Genomic DNA, 12,976 nt, shown 5'->3' on the forward strand with positions numbered 1-12,976 from the left:
ATCACTACAAACACCAGATCTCATCCCAATTACAAAGAGCACATCTCAAAATGCGGAGAAGCAATCATAACTCGAACTTTAAACCCTTTCAATTGCCCTCTCAGAGGCGCACAAATGCCTCCTCCCCGTCCAAGAGTAGTAGAACCGGTATCATCGACCAGAGACTCATCGAAGGCTCCCAACAGCTGCCATTCAGCAGCTCATCTCCCCCGGAAGCTTTTCAATGGCCCGGCATCATCCCCTCAAGATCGGGACACTGAATTGGATGCTTTTGGTGAGTCTACCGGCTTAGCTTGTTATCATGGCTGGCGCTGATAAAAGCTAGACCTGGAACTACTAGCATCAGAAGATAGAGAGGAGCCAATTCAAGATTCAGGATTTGGAGTTCCAAGATCTACGCCGTTTCAAGCGTCTCATCAGCCTGATCTAAAGCCACCACAATTCTCTCGTTTTTTCCAACGTAAGTTGCCTGTATGCGAGTGCTGTTGTTTCTTGTTGGTTCAGGATTGACAAGTAATAGCGAGCTCGAGTACCGTTTCTTCTCACTGGAATGCGCCTAGTTCATCGGACTCTGTATTGGGGCCTCCATCCAGCCCATTGGCCTTGTTCCAGCAGAAGAAAGATGGCATACGGATGGGACAGCGCAGCCTCGAGATAAACCGTGGTCCATACCATGATGAGACTAGTCAGTCATCACCTCAGGAATCGATCGCCCAGGCAAGCTCTGAGGCGTTGACTGGCAACAGACAACGCCAAAACCCATTCCTTAATATACCACCCTCTGTGCGGGGAATCGTTCTTATATCAGTGAATGACATATCAGAGAGTTATCGCTCGATTTTTCCCTTTCCACTTCTAAATGCAATTCAATCCAAATCTTTTCACCCCGTTTACAATAGCAATGACAACATCGTCCTGTCTGCACCAACCGGCAGCGGTAAAACGGTGGTTATGGAATTGGCCATCTGCAGACTCCTGAACACTCTCAAAGACGAACGATTCAAAGTCGTCTACCAAGCACCCACCAAGTCCCTCTGCAGCGAGCGCTTCCGGGATTGGCATACCAAGTTCGCCAGCTTGAATCTCAAGTGCGCAGAACTGACTGGAGACACGGACCACATGCAGCTGCGCAACGTCCAGAGTAGCCAGATTATCATCACGACACCCGAGAAGTGGGATAGTATGACTCGGAAGTGGAAAGATCATATGAAGCTGATGCAGCTCGTGAAGCTCTTTCTCATTGACGAGGTGCATATTCTGAAGGAGACGCGAGGAGCTACACTTGAGGCTGTGGTTTCGCGTATGAAGAACATCGGATCGAATGTGAGATTTGTGGCGCTGAGTGCTACTGTCCCCAACTCCGAGGACATTGCGACCTGGCTTGGGAAGGATGCGACAAACCAGCATATTCCTGCGCATCGGGAGCATTTCGGCGAGGAGTTTCGTCCTGTTGCCTTGAAGAAGGTTGTCTATGGGTATCCGTCTAGCTTGAATGACTTTGCATTTGATAAAGTCTGCGGTTCAAAGTATGTGGCATTTTTTTGGAAGTCTTGGATGCATTTCTGTTTCTACCTCTTGTTTCTTTTGAGTTGCTCGTTTAGTATGCTGATTGGTGCTTGTAAAGGTTACCCGAGGTGATCGGAATGCATTCATGCCAGAAGCCCATCATGATATTCTGTTGCACACGGAACTCATCACTCGCTACGGCAAAAGAATTGGCTCGGCTTTTTACATTGACGAACCCACCCGCCAGGCTTTGGAAAGAACCTAAGAAGCGCCTCGAAGCTCATAACGAGGACCTCAAGAGTATGTATCTGAGCTCCTTTCGAGATGCACATGCTAATTGGAGATAGCAACTCTCGCTGCTGGTGTAGCATTCCACCATGCTGGGTTAGGTCCTGCTGATCGCCACACTGTTGAGGCGGGATTCAGGGAAGGCAATATAAGCATCATATGTTGCACCTCGACACTTGCGGTTGGTGTCAACCTGCCTTGTCACCTCGTGATAATAAAAAATACTGTCAGTTGGCAAGATGGAGGGTGCAAACAGTACTCTGATTTAGAGGTGATGCAAATGCTCGGCCGCGCGGGCCGGCCTCAATTCGATGAGAGTGCGACAGCGGTCATTCTGACTAGGAAAGAACGTGTAGCACACTACGAGAAGCTTGTTCAGGGGTCTGAGAGCCTGGAGAGTTGTCTGCACTTAAATCTTATTAACCACCTCAATGCTGAGATTGGATTGGGAAACATTTCGGATGTCGAGTCAGCTATAAAGTGGCTGGCTGGAACATTTCTGTTTGTCAGACTCCGTCGGAATCCCACCCATTATAACCTCAGAGAAAATGCAAACCAAGAAGATGAGGACGAGTTGCTTCGCCAGATCTGTGAGAAGGATATCGATCTTCTTCGAAAATGCGGTCTGGTTGAACCTGAGAGCCTTCGTTCGACCCAGTTTGGCGATGCCATGGCCCGGTACTACATACAGTTCGAGACGATGAAAGTTCTGTTGTCGCTGAAGCCAAAGGCATCCGTGTCTGAGACTGTGAGTTTGTTCTCCTGGATTGCTGAAATGAAGAGCCTTCACTTACATCACTGTTCCAGCTCAACGTGATCGCGCAAGCGGAAGAATTCCGTGAGATCCGCCTCAAAGCCGGCGAGAAATTGCTCTACCGAGAGATCAATCGCGACCCAGGGATTCGTTTCCCGATAAAAGTCGACCTAGCACTCCCAGCCCACAAGATCTCACTCCTCCTTCAATCCGAGCTAGGCGCAATCGAGTATCCCGATAACGAGCAATTGCAAAAACACAAATTCACCTTTCAGCAAGACAAAGGCCTAGTATTCACGCATGTAAACCGACTAATTCGCTGCTTGATCGACTGTCAAATTGCCGGCGGCGACTCAATCGCGACCTGCAATGCCCTTGAACTTGCTCGGAGCTTCGGAGCAAAAGTCTGGGACCATTCGCCTCTCCAAATGAAGCAGATCGAGCAAGTGGGTGTTGTTGCAGTTCGGAAGTTGGCTGCTGCTGGGATTACCAGTATTGAAGGGCTAGAATGGGCGGAGGCTCATCAGATTGAGATGGTTCTCAGCAAGAACCCGCCTTTCGGGTCAAAGTTGCTCTCAAGATTGAAGGATTTTCCGAAACTGAGGGTTTCTGTGAACATGCTTGGAAGGGTTTGAAATTAGTCATGATGATAAAGGTTATTTTGCTAACGTGGGATACAGGAAGTGAAAATTGACTGTGTCAAGATCCGGTTCAAGGTTGAAGTCGCATTCATGAACGACAAGATCCCGACATTCTTCCAACGTCGCCCGGTTTATGTGTGTTGCTTGATAGAGAGGTCTGATGGCTACATGATTGACTTTAGACGCACAAGGTGAGATGTTGATCCGTTTATTTTGTTATAGGCAAATGCTGATACTATTCTAGTGCGAGCAGGCTCCAGGAGAAATTGGAGATTAATCTCACAGCGGACTTGACAAATGTGGATCATGTTATTGTGTGCCATGTTATGTGCGATGAAATCGGTAAGAATTTTGATCGTGAACAAAAGCGATACTTCCTTCTGCTTCTGTCTTCGTGCATCACATATATCCATGCTGACAATTTTCTAGCGGGGACAGCGAGACAAGCTGAGCTCAGACCCAATCTGCCGTCTCATCTCTTTGCTACTGTGCGAGATAAGAATGCCAATATCCAACAGATTGAGCCCTCGAACCTACCAGTTCGTCACATCAAGGGAAACTTGAATCACAAAGTAACTAGTATCAAGGTCAAGCCTCAACGGGAGAGAGATAATTTTGAGGGCAATGAACTACAGCGCGATTATTTCCTTGTTACGAATGAACGCCGTGGCAAAGAAACGGAATCTACAGTCACACAACAACCTCGACTTTCCGATGACTTTGAGGATCTAGATTGGTTTTCAATTGATGAAAGTCCACCGACTCCAGTCAAGAAAGTGACAAAGGCCACAAGTCCCCGAGAAGATGACTGGGCAGTGAATTTGGATGAGCCAGAGGATGAGTTTGAGCCCGTCAGACTTGCAAATGGCAAATGGGCTTGCAATCACAAATGCAAAGACAAAACAAGGTTTGAGAAAACCATTCATCTCTTTATTGTTTAGCTAATAGCTAAAAATTCCAGCTGCAAACATTTCTGCTGCCGCGAGGGCTTAGAAAAGCCCCCGAAGCCCCCAAAGCGGACCATCCCCGCGCCTCAAAAGGAAGCTGGTCTCAATCAACTGACAATCTCCGCCAGCATCACAAAAGCGACTCCAACCAAAAATTCAAGTTTGGGAAATCAAGTGATCAAACAACGAATCGCAAAACCCAAGAATGACGATCATGTTTCAAAAGTCAAAGTGTCGACCTTGCAAGCTGAAAAGAAGAGCACAAGTGGGGAGAAGTCTGTGCTTTTGGGGAGGGACAAGAATATTCCTTCATATAAGAGAACGCGGGAAAACAGTTCGGCGAAACCCCTCTCGAGTGATTATGGCGATGAAAACTTTGATCTCCCCTCGCCATCACGTCTTCTCGGAAATAGAGGATCGGGGTTTGCAGCATCAATTTCTCCGGTGGTGCATGATGACCCGGTGAAGAATATCGCACATGTTCCGGGTATTAAAAGAAAACATAGAGACCCCAACCCGCCTGCCTCAGGGTTACAGCTCCCTCAAAAAGACCAAACCAAGCTACCAAACTCCAAAACCCAACACGAGATAATCGAGATCCCGGATGACACACCACCGGATTCAACGGAATTGCCGATAGCAGCAAACAAAGACTCTCTTGTCAAGCAGAACACATTGTCTCTCGCAACAAGAACAGACCAGTTCTCCAACCCGAAACGAAAGGCGAGGGAAGACGATCAAAAGGAAGAGCAGAAAAAACGGGTGAGGCAGGGACCCTTGGTTTCAGATTTTCAGGTTCTCGCTTCAAATTCTTTGAACAATGAACAAACACTGAGTCCTGGGCAACCTGCATCTCCTATTTCGCCTGTGGTTGGCAGTCGGATGGATTTGACTCCAGGATGGGACGACAATGGTATCGATCTGCTTGATGAGTTCAAGGATATTATTCGATTTATTTAGGCACTTGAGAATCGCTGGTCAAGTAGTGGGATGTTTTTCTTCTTTTTATTTTCTATCCCTTCATTTCCAGGGTTTATTGCTGGATTGAGGCAAACTTTCGCAAATTCTGGCTTGTCTTACTTCTATATATTAGGATACTGGGGATGGTATATATATTGTATTGACATTTAGGATTACCTGCACGGAATAAAATCATTATCCCTGATTATACATGGAAGATTCCAGTTGAAGACTATTCTAGTTTGTTATCTTTCTAGTGATAAAACCGAGAGCGGTAAAATACTACCAAAAGACATGACAAGATCGCATAGGGAGTCAAATATTCTTGTAGAGCAATCAATATGGATTCAATGAGCAGGGGTACTACCAAAGTCCACTGAAAGAATTCCATTGCTTTGATTTGCTCCAATGTCTCACTTCAAGTATGAATCCAAAACACTGGTCAAAATACACCATTGTTGGCCTCAGACATCCATCCCAAGTATCTCAAGTTCCTTTTGTCCTTGTTCTTCTTGTTCTTTTGGCTATTGAGTCATGTTCGTCGTCCAAAATGATGGGCATTGTTCTTATTTTTCAACTCATGTTCTCGTCTTGTGTCATCTTGATACTATACTCCATGTGCTTTGCTACATAGATTCATTATATACTCAATCAGGGGTAGATTTTAAGATGAGTCTAGTATTAGGTATGGCAGTACGTAGTATATCAGTTATCCAAATATAAAAGTCCCATTGCACGCCCCAATGTTCTTGGATACACACAGCATTCAACAATATATTGACTTCAGCATTTAGTCCAGCTTTTTGTTACAAGTTTCCCCAGCTGCAAATATATTTGAGACTTCTTCTGAAATCTCCAATTTTGAATATTATCCAACCTTAGAAGGACAAAACAACAGCAGGACTGAACCTTCTAAATCAACCAACATGTCTCGCACGCATCACATTTCTGTAACTACCACCCAGAGAAAGTTCCGGGATGGTAATTGATATTAACATATCCTCTCCAGCAAACAACCGAAAGTATTGAGATAGGCAGAATCGCTGCCAGAGAATTGGTAAGGTCTCCCCCGAGTCGTCCATTGCTATTGATTTTAACTTTCAACAGAGACAAAGTCTCCACAGAGGAGACAGCTGCGACGCAGCCTCCCACAACCCGGTAGTCAAGATCAAGCTGTCAGGCCGCAACCTGACCGACGAGGGCTTCGATATCTTCATCGAAGCCTTGCTCGAGACTCTCCAGAAGGAGAAAGATGACAAGCACTCCGAAGGCGCTGTCCACCTCTTCGAGCTCCAGCTGAGCGGCAATTGTCTGACCGTTAAGTCGTTGCCTAAGCTTGGGATGGCGATCAGGCTTAGTACCGGTGATCTGAGCGTTCTTGATCTGTCTCAGAACTGCATCAAGGTTGATACTGCTGGATAGAGGGCGGCTTGGAAGTACTTCTTGAACTCCTTTGAGCAGTGCTACATGCTCAGGAAAGTCAACTTCAGTGGGAATCCTCTCGGTAGTTCTGGTGTGGAGATCTTGGCTAGGGTTTTCATCCGCAGCAAGTTGGGTTTCCCCGATCAGAGCACTGCTCTCTCCGAGGGTGGTCGTGATTCTAGTGTTGTTAGCCGAATCGAGACGCTACCCTCTGGCGAAAATGGTCGTCGCGCTGATCACTTTTCCTCTATCTCCATCTATGACACAGGTCGGAGATCCGCGCATTCTGGAGATCAAAATTCAACGCCTCAGCCTCAGGACCTGTTTGAGATTGCATCAGAGAGCAATCGAAGACACTTCTGCAAAACTCGTGGACTACGGGCGGTGCCGGACTTTGGTCTGACAGGAATCCCCCTGTCTGCCACTGGTGTTATCCATCTGGCTAGCATTCTGTGCATGCAGGAATCACGCGAGTTCCTCTGCTTTTATCTTCCGAAGACGAAGGTATCTTCTTCCCAACCGGAAACGGCGGAGAAGAATCTGAGCATCAATTGGGATCGGTGTGAGCATTTGATTCAAGACGTCCGTCAATTGCTGAGCTGGGCAACTACAATTGCTCAGCAAGCTCCGTCTTTCTACCGACACACTTTGGCTGTGGCAATCAACCAATTAGAGACTCCCCCAATACCGGTTCCCTCGTACAAAGGCAGGGGGTGGAAAGGTAGATCTGACAGGAAATTTCAATCGGTCACTAAAAAGATCTACGATCTCGCGACTGACGATGAGGTCCGAGCCTCGGAGATCTGGGGAATTGCCCTACAGATGGCGATTATGGTGGGAGCTGTCCTGTCCAGTGAGGAGATTATTCAAGTAAGTGGAGTACTTTGATCTTATTCGAGGATGGTGACTGACTCAAAACAAAGGCTCAACTTTCGTCCGGTAGAAAGCTCTTTCAGTGCCTTGGACCTGAACGGGACTTGGTCGATGCGATCAATATCGGAGTACTTCGTTCCCGTCGAGTATTGGAGGGGCAGGAGTATCAGGAGCCCTGGCGCCTTGGGATGTCGCTTGATATATGGTCTGATGTCATGGGTATGGCACTTGACAAAGGAGATTTTCTCACTGCTCAACAGAGGAAGAATATTCTCCTACATATGGCAGAGGTCGGTAACATCTGCATACCTAAGAAGGAACTAAGGGAGGTGGTATGGGAGTTTCTTTTCAATGTTGATTGCGTCATGCATCACACTTCTTGACCTTGTTGATTCTTTCTGCTGATGCATTTTAGACTACTTGACCGCGTTTCTTTTCATTTCCCCATCATTTGTTAGAATCTTATGTCTGTATCTTCTTTATCTGATTGGATCTTCGTTTTATAGATTCATTTCATGATCCAAGGTTTGTAATAGTAGAAGAGAGGAAATCTATTCGACGGATTAAACCCTGGTATCTAGACGAATGTTGCTTCAACCCTCTGGTTCACGCGATGAGGAGTGCTACATACATCACGTATTGAATGTGAACTGCTTTCTATCTTTGACACTCACCCTAGAAGATATTGATGGGGAACATGGGAGCTGGGCATTAGAGTTGATTCGCTATAAGTCACAGGTAAGCGTCACAACCCTCCACTCTGAACTCACCAAAGCTAGGCTGGTAATGATCAGGCTCACTTGTAACTGGTAGAAACCTGCTTGTCTTAGCTTTGCCAGCCATTAATGGAAGCCCCTTTTGGTATGAGTAGCAAGTTAGTACACTCTAACTATTAGAAATTCTCTGAGATGTAGAATTCAACCTCTGGATGTACTATTCAGTGTGCATTAGAATGCCGGGTCAACGAGAGGGCAAGAGTAAAAGCTATCTGTGCATATATTCGAATAGATACAAACCTAAAGAAAAGGAAACATTGATGTCAGATTCTCAAACCCATTATATATATGCCAAAGCGCCGGGATTGGGGAGTGACAAGAGACAACGATCAGCCTTCGCCCAAATGGGCCTTCTCCCATAAACATCAAAACAAACACTTCTCCAAAAAAGACGCGTCGAGTATTTGTTCTAGGCCCTTCAGCGCGTTTACGGTGGGCACTGGGGATTTCTTCCATGGGCATCAAAAAGACATGAAGGGTTTGTTCCGGATCCTCCTGGCCATGGTGGTTTATGCTCTAGGTATGTTTCATGATCTTGTTGACTCCCTTGTCTCAATCTGATGCCTCACAGTAAAGATGGACCGGTATGCCAATTCATTTTGCTTCTTCTAGACATGGAAATGACCACATATAACCGTGTGCTTGTACATATTTCTGATCAAGTCTAGGGGATACAATACCCCAAGGGTTATGACCGTGCCCGTCGTTATCGTTCTGGATGCCACTTCCGTCAGTGCTAACGTCACAACACCATATTCCCACCAATACCAGCCAGATCCCAAGGGGAGATCCCCATTCTTCTTCTGGTAAGGAAAAAGAGCCTATTAGGGCCGGAACAAACGTCGACCTAGCCCGGACCCTCCGCTAGTCATAAGAATGTTTCGTGGATTCTTTCGGGGGCGAGACAAACTTGATTTACTCGCCGTTGGATATATCTGGCACACGCAGTGGTTAGAACATATACGCCTCCAACGCCAGTCTCTAGGAAATAGAAGAGATGGAAGAGGGGAAAGCGCAGAATCTTGGTAAGTTCAGAAAACGAGGTTACCATACACATATAATTTAATCAAACACTGTCCCGCTGTTCCGTATAAGTTCGGTCTTAAGCATTTGTGAATGCGTACTGACTTGACAAATCTATAGATATTTCTGAGAAAACTTATGAACGAGGAAGGCGAACATCGTGAAAAGAATATGGTTCAAAAGGCCTGCTCATGGCTGTTGGTTGTTCTTGTTTTGTACTTGGTCTATCACTCTCAGTATTCAAATAGTGGTTGACCTACATATTGTTTTGCGGTCGCTATTCTGAGAATTCTCATTCTAGCAGCTTTTACGAATTTTTAGGGTTGTATTGTTAGGGATATTGTATATAGAAATAAATATACAACCTAAAAATATGGTATCAACTCGCTGTCAAGATATTGTCAGTTGATTCATGAACTCTTGCATGACTATAAGAACTTCATCACTAATGAGTGTACCCAGATGTGCAACATCTCAAGGACACAGTCTCTGCTTAGGCAAGCGACGTCAACAATCCGCTTCAGTCGGACGGCTATCGTGGGTGGGTCAAGTAGGCATCCTAGACAGTAATGCTGATAGCAACATGAGTTGTTTGACCGCTCTAACGATCCCCCAAGGTTGGCTTGTCATTCTCCCATTTGGCTACGAGAACGGCTTTGACGTCGACGGTTTCGTATCTCTCTGTCTCGTAGGTCAGAGGCATTGAAGGGAGGCATAGCCTGATATATGCTTGGCGATGCGTCGGGAGGGTAAGGAGTATCCGTAACTAGACTATGGGAGGCGTGGGAAACAGGCGGTTCGAGCTCGGACTCAACCATAACCAGGTTGCTGCTATGAGGAGAGTCTTGGGTTTGATGGCGAGGCTTTTGTCGAAGTTCTAGCTCACTTCCAACTGGCGTGGGCTCATTGGTGGGAGTACGGATGCTGTCTCTAGCGAGGGTTCGAGATCGAAGAGAAGGATCGTTTAGTCTCACTATTAAATGGTCTTCCGCGCTTGGGTACCGCGAGGTCCTGACGAGAGGAGCGCTTTGTGAGTACATGTCATCCGCAGAAGTCAACTGCGGTGGGATTTCTGAATCTGTTGGAGATTTAACTTGGTGCTGGTTGGTAAATCGTTTAACCAAATCTCGTGCATCTTTGACAGTGCCCCTTTTAATATCTTTGATAGTAACAGCTATCACTCGTATATTGCCCGCATTGTCTGGATTTTGATCGAGATAACCTTGCTCGAGAAGCACCCTCATCGAATCGCTGAATTGTCGCTCTGTTCGCCGTGTTTGCTTTTCCAAGGCTGTTCTATCGCCTCCCCGTTAGCTTCTCACAAAGTACACACACTCCGGCTACTAACATTTTATCAAGAGCTTGTGATTTTCTTGTAGAATCCGAATTCGGAACCCGAAGGAAGTTGGCAACAGCGGAATCGAGTAACGAGAGTGTCGTCAACAGATGTAGACTGGCTTTCACGCTACCTAATGTAGCCATCGGGAATTGAAAGTCGCCTTTCATGAAATGCCATCGAATTTTTGCCTGGAATTTCTCAAAACCAGTACTTTTGCCACGGTGCAATGGCTGGAGTTTGTGGGTAATCTCTCGAATCTGGTTGTGGGCCAATTTTGATTGCTCGCGAAGCCGCTGATCAAGCTTGTTTTCCCTGGCGAGTCGCATAACATTGTTCTGAATTGGTGTAATAACTTCTTCAAAAATGCTCGCTAGCAATCGACAATTTGCAATTTCGTATCTGAGTAATTTGACCTCCTCCTTGGCCATACGAATATCCCGAGAGAATCGACAAAGGCTCTTGCTGCAGGCCTCGAGTTCACTGAACAAGGAAAATGCAGCAAAAGCTAAACCTACGGCTTCCATGGCTATCCAGGGTGATGATTTCCCCCATTTTGATGGAAATCTCAAATATATATTTAGATACACGACTCGAACAGGATGTGACACGAATGTGGCTTATGATGTAGTGCAGCCTATTAATTCAAGCCACGACTATCGCATAGCTAGCTCCGCACATTATGATGCTCGAAAATTGACGCCTCGACATAAATTGGGCATTATGGTTGGATGGTAGTGAAGCTCAGTAGCTCGTCATGCAGGAGATCCACCCATATCACATTTACTAGGGTAAAGGATACTGCAGGCGAATCATCTCTTTCCTTTTGCCGCCATTACCAGCGAAATGCTAACGAAATTATTGTATGTATCATATTTTGCATGGCTGGCCATGGGCTTCTAAAGCCCACACTTTCTGTACTATAGGAAGTTGTTTTTCAACTTCCCTTCGCCAAGCCGTAAGGACTTAGTGAGCTCGGGGATAGATGCTTTCGTGCTCACACCTGGTACTAAAGACTGCATGTACCCCGCTGCCGTCGCTTTACCCGCTCTATATACATTTGCTCAAGGTTGAGTCCCGCCACACAGCTAGGAGGGCATGACCTCCGAGATATTCAGCTTCAATGCCTTTCTCTTGTCTTTCTATATCATCCTTCCTCATCTTGCCTCGGTCTTTTCCTTGGGTGAGAGGGGTCGTCGGGCTTCTTAGGACCCTCCGTCTTCCCCCAAACGCCTCCTCTTCCATGATAACGGAGTTCCCAGTTCGTGAATGCAACCTGGACCTTTGGTCACCTTGGTCACCTCCAGCCGTTGCCCATGGATGCTTCCAAACAGTTCCCGGGTGATACCCCGGCCCGCAGGGTTACTAGAGAGCGAAATTATCTGGCCAGTCATTATTCTCCGCCCAATGACATCCCTAAAGATTTGCTCCCTTCTTCGGTGTTCTATCGGCTCAAGCCCTTCATGGAGCCATAAGCGAAGTAGGCACTCCAAATGCGCCAGCCAATTAGTGAAGCGCCAGCCATTTTTCACCTTCCGCTTTGCTTGGGCAAGGGTGGAGGTCGCGAATACGACCATCCCATTAATTGCCCAGGGCTTGTTTAGATGGTTATCGCTCCCTATATAACCCCCCAAATTCCGCCATATCGGGTGCAGTCATCCCCTATGTTGACTGTAACCTCACACTCGAGCCAAACGTAGGGACCATGTCAAATAACAGGTATGAATTGGGCAGTCTTTGAATCCAGGCTCAATACAGGAAGGCCTTCATCCTGCCTGAATCCTCTGCTAGGCTAATGGGATGAGTATGAATTCACATAATTTTGAATATCCGCTCACTCTTGATAAATTAACTTCCCATCGGCAATGGGACTAAGCATTACTCGATACTCCGAGATTTAACGCGACTGAATTCATTGCCAGAAATTTTGAGCGTTCATCTCAAATACAAAAGAAATTTGGGGGTTTGACTTCATGTCTTTTAAAATTGCTACCCTTGGAATCATATCGGATACTATGTGGCTATTCCAGAACATTTTTTTTTGTTTTCCAGCTAGTTCAAACATATAGAAGCTAGAGAAGCTGCACCATTCAAGAGAATTTCTTTGTTTTATTTTAGTGATCTAGATCTATGGATTTCTGGCTATGCACACCAGGGCATATAGATCTCATGCGCACGTGCCACATGCGGATTGTATTTTGTGACACATGCTAGGTATGTATCAGTAAATAGTACCTATATCCCCGGTATTCGGCTCGGCCCGCCTCGGCTAAATGCGGCCCGAGCCGAACCGTTGCCTTATTCTGCCAGCTCTATCTCACCGCCCGGAGGGTATAAAGTAGATCCTCGGACCCCGATACCTCTTCTTCCTTCTTTTTCCCCAGCTCTCTTTGCCTTCTGGCTTAGATCAAGTGTAGTATCTGTTCTTGTTCAGTTTAATCGCTGATAGC

The 12,976-nt window shown here is 46.3% G+C and overlaps 5 protein-coding genes across 5 annotated transcripts; 4 read left to right on the top strand and 1 right to left on the bottom strand.

Annotated features, from left to right (window-relative positions):
* Positions 1–114: 114 nt before the first annotated feature.
* N7479_001821 (uncharacterized protein) lies at positions 115–5,096 on the top strand (the record flags this gene model as incomplete). Its single annotated transcript, XM_057249518.1, has 10 exons — positions 115–274; positions 326–460; positions 521–1,526; positions 1,625–1,806; positions 1,854–2,542; positions 2,602–3,177; positions 3,229–3,380; positions 3,434–3,531; positions 3,619–4,096; positions 4,151–5,096. The coding sequence occupies 10 exons, from the start codon at positions 115–117 to the stop codon at positions 5,094–5,096; spliced, it is 4,422 nt and encodes a 1,473-aa protein (XP_057113950.1).
* Positions 5,097–6,022: 926 nt separating this feature from the next.
* N7479_001822 (uncharacterized protein) lies at positions 6,023–6,518 on the top strand (the record flags this gene model as incomplete). The annotated part of the gene is made up of 3 exons (XM_057249519.1): positions 6,023–6,046; positions 6,106–6,153; positions 6,204–6,518. The coding sequence occupies 3 exons, from the start codon at positions 6,023–6,025 to the stop codon at positions 6,516–6,518; spliced, it is 387 nt and encodes a 128-aa protein (XP_057113951.1).
* Positions 6,519–6,563: 45 nt separating this feature from the next.
* N7479_001823 (uncharacterized protein) lies at positions 6,564–7,406 on the top strand (the record flags this gene model as incomplete). The annotated part of the gene is made up of 1 exon (XM_057249520.1): positions 6,564–7,406. The coding sequence occupies one exon, from the start codon at positions 6,564–6,566 to the stop codon at positions 7,404–7,406; it is 843 nt and encodes a 280-aa protein (XP_057113952.1).
* A 1,232-nt stretch (positions 7,407–8,638) lies between these two features.
* Positions 8,639–8,977, top strand: N7479_001824 (uncharacterized protein; the record flags this gene model as incomplete). The annotated part of the gene is made up of 3 exons (XM_057249521.1): positions 8,639–8,687; positions 8,739–8,751; positions 8,836–8,977. 3 exons carry the CDS (start codon positions 8,639–8,641, stop codon positions 8,975–8,977), a joined length of 204 nt encoding a protein of 67 aa, XP_057113953.1.
* An 839-nt stretch (positions 8,978–9,816) lies between these two features.
* On the bottom strand, positions 9,817–11,053 carry N7479_001825 (uncharacterized protein; the record flags this gene model as incomplete). The annotated part of the gene is made up of 2 exons (XM_057249522.1): positions 9,817–10,486; positions 10,539–11,053. 2 exons carry the CDS (start codon positions 11,051–11,053, stop codon positions 9,817–9,819), a joined length of 1,185 nt encoding a protein of 394 aa, XP_057113954.1.
* Between the last annotated feature and the right edge of the window lie 1,923 nt (positions 11,054–12,976).

The sequence above is a fragment of the Penicillium vulpinum genome (assembly GCF_028829585.1).
Source record: "Penicillium vulpinum strain IBT 29486 chromosome Unknown utg000001l_segment0_segment0, whole genome shotgun sequence".
Lineage (NCBI taxonomy): Eukaryota > Fungi > Ascomycota > Eurotiomycetes > Eurotiales > Aspergillaceae > Penicillium > Penicillium vulpinum.